The sequence below is a fragment of the Antennarius striatus genome, chromosome 1 (assembly GCF_040054535.1).
Source record: "Antennarius striatus isolate MH-2024 chromosome 1, ASM4005453v1, whole genome shotgun sequence".
Taxonomy (NCBI): Eukaryota; Metazoa; Chordata; class Actinopteri; order Lophiiformes; family Antennariidae; genus Antennarius; species Antennarius striatus.
In genome coordinates this window covers 19,606,570-19,613,760 of record NC_090776.1, presented here as the reverse complement: position 1 = coordinate 19,613,760, position 7,191 = coordinate 19,606,570, and the positions used below count along the sequence as shown (strand labels likewise).

The window sequence follows — 7,191 nt, the reverse complement described above, 5'->3', positions numbered from 1 at the left end:
TAGGGAAGACATTCTTTAAAGCTTTATCATCACTGCAAATATCTTAACCATTGTTTAGCATAATATGAGTCACTGTGAGGTCTTCAGAAAAACCATCACTAATCTATTTAAGTGTGAGATGTTCTGGGGTAAAGGAGACGAATGTGCATAAAATATTCCTCATTTAGGAGAACGTTTCACATGAGAGACGACTTTTTCTCAGAGTTTAGAGCTCCCTCTCATGTCTGGTGGGGGAGACCGTGAGAGGCAGGCGGAGGGTGTTCCTCCATTACATCCCAGCCAGGGACAGCTGACTGGTTGGGATCTAATTGCTCTCAAGTGAGGTCAGCAGGAGGCATTTATCTAAGCAGAGTGCACAACGAGAAGGGAAGATGCACAGACTCAGCCTGCCAGAATCTGGGAGAAGTCTATGGGAACTGACAGAAGCTCCCAACTCTTTCTTAACTTTACTGCATCACTGGGTTTGGTTTACAACTAAGATTACAGCCTTAAAGTTAAAGAGTCTTCACATTAAAACCCCTGCTGAAAGGAAACACATCACCAGACCACATGTAAGTCCTTCAACTATAGATTTTCTTTTAGAAGAACAGAAGCAGAGTGTGATTGTCTGAACATAGATAAAGTGTTTTAAATGAGAGTCTAAAGAATCAAAACGGCATTGAAGCAATATTTCAGTGTTGCGGCTTCATGACAGGCAGACACATGCTTGTCAAATTAAAACCACAGATATTGTGATTTATTTATGAAACAGGTTTGCATATTTATATGAAAACAATGAAATCAAAAGCTCTTTGAAAATCATTTGTGGTAAATCTTCTATAGAAATGGGAGAATCCCAGGACTCTCTTTATAACTCTTTGATGTGGATTTTAAAAAAACTTGTGTACTTGTGAGTATAATTATCTTAAACTGTATTAACTTCAGTCAAATCTGTCTGCGTTTCCATTATAGTTGCATCCTGAATAGACTTTTTTTTTTAAGTGGATTATGATTTCCTTGTCGGACTATTGTCAAAAGAGGCTGACGCAGACCGTCACTACGGACTGAAGGGTGGCATCATCTCAAAATACCGTCACACTTGTCTGCTCCTCTTCGCTCTCCAGCTTCATCCAACCCATAACCAGGCTTCAGAGAGCTTCTGAAACACCAGGAACTTCTGAAACGGAACCAGAGCTCATCACAAACACGAGTGCCAGGAGGTCACTGGCACTGAGAGACAGCACACGGATTTCACACTTCAGTATGTTGTTCACTGATCCACACTGCATTGTATTATAATGCAGAAATGGATGCTGACATGGAACCTTCAAAATTTGTTCTCGGGACTGTATCTGCATGTGTTGTTCCTGTTTGGCAGTGTGTGTGTGGTCTGCAGTGACTGCACCCCAGAGCAACTCGCTGCCATCATGAACTGCTCCAGACACGAGCGACACACCAGGAACTACGACTACATGGAGGGAGGAGACGTGCGAATTCGACAGCTATTCAGCCGCACGCAATGGTTCCTCACCATTGATGACAATGGAAACATCAACGGGACTCAAGATCCCACCAACTGCCACAGTAAGGAGAGGCATTTTCTTGTCAGATTGTGGTATAATATATCCCCTGAAAGTGAATGCATTTGAATGAAAGTGTGACAATGGTAATAGAATTTGGAGAATTGTGTAAATGTGACATGTGCCTCTGTTAGAGTGGGTAAACTGACAGGTAAAATGATGCAGGTGGGGGGTTTTTGGCGAGTTAAACCATAACACCGTCTCAACACGGGGCTGTCATGAAGTAAACCAGTGGTCCTGGGGACGGCTGATGGGTACCAGACCCTGCAGCTCCCCATTTGTTCAATCGGATTTTATGGTTCACATCCTTTCTTAAACATGGAATTTGTTGACTTTTGAAATATATTCCAGGCCCAAGTTGTCACCTTCATGTTACTCAATGCAGCTTTTTCCTGAGAATGATCAGACTTTACAGAAGCTTTTTAAGAAAAAAAGAGAGATGCTTTATTTCATGACAAGCCAGTCCTCATAAATGTCTTCTCTCAGCCTCCATTCCATGAATTTACATATTCAGGACAGAGTTTCAGCTTCACTTGTTGTTGTTTCTTGCATGCCAACCAAATCCTGCATCATTTGACTTCAATCACACGCACATGACTGTGTTGTGCTTTCACAAAGAGCAGGAGACACACCTGCAGGCTATTTATCAACCTCAAAAACAAAAAAACCCCACATATGAGCACTTTTTAAAATGTATTTGCGCCTTTAAAGTTGTAATATAAGAATTAGATCATGGGGCAATAAATTTGCATGTTAAAAATGTTATGAAAATGAATAAGACAGCTCACCCACAATAGTGTCTCACCCAAAGACACACAAGGCAGTTAAAGGCTTGCTTGCATGCTAATGCTTTAATGATCTAAATGAAATGGGTAAAGTGAAAGTTTTAAATCCTGCTCTTGTGGTGAGGATGTTCTCAGTAGTTATCACATCCTCCATCTGGCGGTGTGGCTGTGTCTGGAATGCTGGATTGACAGAGAAATGCTTGAAACTGTATGGAAAGGATCCATGTGCAACAACTGGCAAGGAAAGGCAGAAAAAAAAGAACTGATACATCCATATGTGACTGACATTCGCATGCTAAAAAAGCCTTTGAAGAGACTCGTGTGGTACAGGAATAAATGTAATACGTCAGTGAGTCATTCTGTCTGGCTGTAGTTGTGAAAGATGTCCTGAAAGACTGATTGCATAAAGGCTGTTTTTTTAATACAGAAAGAGAAAGCTGAAGAGATCAAACCACAATGAGACACTTGGAGCTGCATTATTTTTGGCTTCTACCCTCCTTGTGTCTCAGTAAAGAAAACACAGGCTTAGTTACAGTGGACTTGTAATTTATGCCAAAAACCTAGTTGTATAAATATTATGGTTAAAAGAGGCAATGCAGATTGTGTGGTTCCTTATTAAATTGTCATACTTAAACTTTAGTACCTGATATATAAAGATAAAGAAATCACTTGTCTAAGATAACATGAGATTACATTTTTAAAAAAACACCTTTTAAAAGTGTTTATCTTAAAAATATGATAGGATTGAATAAAATGACGTATGAGACAACAAACATATTTATATTTTTGTTGTCAACATAATAAATGGTAATTACCACTAAGTGAAGTAAAACAAAGCAATTAAAAAAACATTTTTTATCTTACATTTAACCAAAATGAGGTAATAATGCTAAGAAATTATGTGAGGAGATAAAGAGGAGATAAAGAACTTCCAAACTGAAACTGAAATAATCGTGATCAAGATTTGGCATTTCTTCTCATTTTAGTGTAGATAAGAGCTGAATTACTGCGTACATATGGAGAGAATAAAGCCATTATAACCAATCTACTAGACTACATATTCTCCAAGTATCTAGAATTAAACAGTTAATAATTTTGTCACAAAATTCCATAATGTGTTGTTCCTGGAAGGCTGTCATCAGTGTAATTGACAGTGAATGTGAATGCCCGTGTCCAAGCCTGCTAAATAAAGCAGGATTGGGAATTACGCAGTTATTTTAGTAAAGGGCGCGTTAGAAAAATAATCACAAATCTGTTCAAGCTGTCTGACAGGACATCCTAATATGTGTGTAGACAGTCCATTTTTCTACAAAACAACTCTGAATTGGAGACGAGTCAACTATTAGCTCTAAAAACGAACAATACTACAGACTAAAATCTGCAGTTTATTAGGAGACGGCTGGTTAACTTTCTCTGATTATATAAAGGCTTTGCACTTTAAGCTGAAGCTTGAACAGTGTTATTGTGAACTTTAAGTCTTTCAGTCATTTCATGGTAAATAAAGTGAAATATGAGAATATAAAAGCTGCTGTAATAAACATGAGCACGCAGTTAAAGGTCAAGCATCAGATAGAGCCTTCCAAGACTGAGCGACAGCATGTGTTTGTGATCAGACTCTAAATGCAACACGATCCCCGTCCATGTCAGGAGCTCTAATGGAAGAATTCCCTCTATTCTCTGCCTGCATAATTAAAATAATTTCTGCAGGATTTTACAAGACATTTCTATATTGCTTTTATTTTTAAGGTTTTAGACTTTTTATCTCACCATACATGTGATTTTTTTTTTGTTTCTGTTGAAAACATATATACAAATAAAAATACTTATAAAAATTGCTAATACAAGGAGGAAATACAAATATGTGTGTATCCATAATGTTGATGTGTTTTATGACTTTCAGTTTTTCAAACTTGCAAACTCCAGCTTGATTTGAAATGATCTCAAGAATCACATGATTACAGTCATTGTGTTTCAATGACAACAACATGTTTTCATTAATAAGAAGAAAACAGATACATAACATTTTGAAAACTAATATCACAAACCAAAATAGTTCAGCATGTCTGTTTTTACTCTCTCACAGATTTTAAAGGGCAGGCCAAAGATGTAGCGTGCAAAGAGCATGTAAAGAGGTAGTTGTCTCAATCCCAGGAGAGGGGGAGGGCAAATCTGTCTCCCATATGTGCAATGGCATAGGCTGTGGTTTATGTAATGGCCACCCAGACCAGTTAACAAGGCATGAATCCAACCAGAGAGAGACTACAGGAAGGTCGATCCCGTCTGATATTAATGATGGATGCTGGAGCGGCGTGGGGGTGGGTGGGGGCGAAGGTGTGTGATCTGGACAGTGGTGTGTATCCTTCTTCTAACCGTGTGGATGTCTGGCAGGTATACTGGAGATCAGGACAGTGTCTGAGGGCGGCGTACTGGCTATTAAGGGTGTGAAGAGTCAGTTTTACATCTCTATGAACAAGGCTGGCCAACTGCAAGGCAAGGTATCGGTGCGAAAGTAGACGTGGGCATGAGTGGAGAAAAAAAACAAAAATATTTTGTATAATCAAAGAAAGATTAAATCTGGCCATAAAGATCAGAATGGATGGATTTAATGCAGCCAAGTTGTTGTTTTTTTTGTTGTCATCCGCAGAGAATCTACACGGAAAACTGCAACTTCAAGGAGGTTTTCCTAGAAAACTACTTCAATGCTTACTCCTCTGCAAAGTGGACTAAAAATGGCAAAGAAATGTTCATAGCGCTGTCGCAGAAGGGGAGGCCGATGAGGGGGAAGAAGACCCGGAGGGAGCACGTAGCATCCCACTTCATCCCCATGAAGTGCACGGAGGAGAGGAGGGTGGACTGAAACAGCAGCAGCAGCCCCAACCTTGTGTATGATTTCAGTCACATATCATATATGTTAACAGACGCATATAAACTCATTACCAGCATCAAGCTCCACTCCAATCCATTCTTGGATTTTATTATGCCATGTACCATAACAATATGTTGTAATTTCCAATTAAGATAAATCACTCATCAGATGAGCACATCCTCAAATAAGATGTCGAGAACAAGAAAATACTGAAATATTTGAAATAACATTCACTGGCATAAACTGATAAAGTCTATTCGGTGGTTTTTTGTTGTTTTTTTTAGTTTGAGTGACATGCTATATTTCCTTATTGGGCAGTTATTTGTTTTCTTTATATGTTACACGCAGTCAGGACTGTATCCTTTTCCAGACATGTGACCAGATGAGGGTAGCCTCGCACGATCAACACGAGGGTCCAGAAAAGAGGTTTGACTTGACCCAGATTTTGTTGAAGCAAGCTGGACTTGTCTTTTTGTCGTGGTTCAAGTGCTTCAAGCATGCAAAAACAAAAACACGATGATGCGCACGATCGTGTTGGTGATCTCTTTTCGGGGGGACGGTCGTGTTGATCTTTCTGTCCTTTGTGCGTCGGAAACTGTGGTCAAATGCGTTGAAGCTGTTCATTGGGTCTCTCTTCATTATTACAGTGTGATTTTGAAATGCTGAAGCATTCTGCTGCTGCTGAAACATATTCAGATTAAAAAACAAAGTGAACAACATTATACATGTGTCTATATATACACTATTTTCTGCTCTATAAGGCGCATTGGATTATAAAGCGCACCTTCAATGAATGGCCTGTCGCAAAAAAATAAAAAATTCATATATATGGCGCACTGGATCATAAGGCACACTGGATTATGAAGACCATCTGATTATAAGACGCACCTTCAATGCATGACCTATTCTAAGTCATTTTCATATATAAAGCGCACTGGATTATAAGGCGCACTGTCGGTTTTTGAGAAAATTGAAGATTTTTTGGTGTGCCTTATAGTGCAGAAAATACTGTGCATATAGAGTATATATATATATATATATATATCCAGCAGGAGTTGAGAAGCTTGTACAATTAAAGATTTTCTATTTATTCTACAAGATTATGTTCATTTTTGGCATTCACCGTTTTTTTCTCCCAGCTTAAACAAGCAACAGGAGCTATCTGTTTTACTGTATTTAACTGCCTTCATTCCAGTCTCAAACCATCCCATTGCTGGTGGTAGACATGGTGTTGCCATGGTTTCACGTAGCTGTAGCTGTTCTAGATTTCCGATCACAGGCAGCGCTTCCCTTTCTGCACGTTTTTAACGTTACACACTCACAATGTCTGGAACCTTGAAAATTACCGTTTCAAAGTCATCAACAGATGAGGGAGGTTCAGAACCTGCAGTCTGACAATCCAGACATCCTGGATTATCAGGCTGTCTGGATTGGAAGGGTTTGACGCAAGGCAAACAAATGCATGCAAACAAATTGGGACGTTAGAGTAGAAAGTAGAAAGAGGAGTTGGAGTTGGTGCTGTTGCTGTTGCATCAGTGAGAACAGACTTTATATCAACTATAACAATGTTGAATTTTACAGTAAAGTAAGGAGGACTGATAAAATGTAATTTCATGATATTATTCAAGGCAACTTCAGAAGGGATCTCCATGTACAGTAATCCGCTGTTGTATGAAAATATGGAGCTAGGATAAGGGGGCAAATTTGTGAATTTCCCAGTTTGGGATATATTAAAGTGTATCTAATTTATCTAATCCAATTAAAAACACTCTCAGTAAGTTTAAAAAATACAGTTATAAAAGACAACATATTAAGCTATTACCAAAACCAGCACCAATGAATGTTATTTTATTATCTAAATATCAGAAGTGAGTTGGCCTTGTGTTTGGTATGCAATAATGCAGGTCATGTTAAATATTTACATTTACTTACCTTCAGTAATTTCGCAGACACTTTTATGCTATGCTGCAGCAGACCCACA

General features: G+C 38.8%; 1 protein-coding gene across 4 annotated transcripts; it reads left to right on the top strand.

Annotated features, from left to right (window-relative positions):
• Positions 1-292: 292 nt before the first annotated feature.
• On the top strand, positions 293-5,466 carry fgf7 (fibroblast growth factor 7). Of its 4 annotated transcripts, XM_068317304.1 has the most exons (5): positions 293-551; positions 952-1,240; positions 1,358-1,563; positions 4,733-4,839; positions 4,989-5,466. In XM_068317304.1, exons 3-5 carry the CDS (start codon positions 1,407-1,409, stop codon positions 5,199-5,201), a joined length of 477 nt encoding a protein of 158 aa, XP_068173405.1. In that variant the 5' UTR covers positions 293-551; positions 952-1,240; positions 1,358-1,406; the 3' UTR covers positions 5,202-5,466. The 4 variants fall into 4 exon arrangements, with proteins under 4 accessions (XP_068173405.1, XP_068173387.1, XP_068173396.1 ...); XM_068317286.1 differs by having other exon boundaries at positions 1,104-1,563; XM_068317295.1 differs by having other exon boundaries at positions 1,018-1,563.
• Positions 5,467-7,191: the final 1,725 nt, after the last annotated feature.

Excerpts from the sequence above, each read along its gene's own strand:
- fgf7 (XM_068317286.1), top strand. The coding sequence starts at position 1,278 with ATGCAGAAATGGATGCTGACATGGAACCTTCAAAATTTGTTCTCGGGA. Across the intron at positions 1,564-4,732 it reads AGATCCCACCAACTGCCACA|GTATACTGGAGATCAGGACA; the intron begins GTAAGGAGAGGC and ends GATGTCTGGCAG. Across the intron at positions 4,840-4,988 it reads CTGGCCAACTGCAAGGCAAG|AGAATCTACACGGAAAACTG; the intron begins GTATCGGTGCGA and ends TGTCATCCGCAG.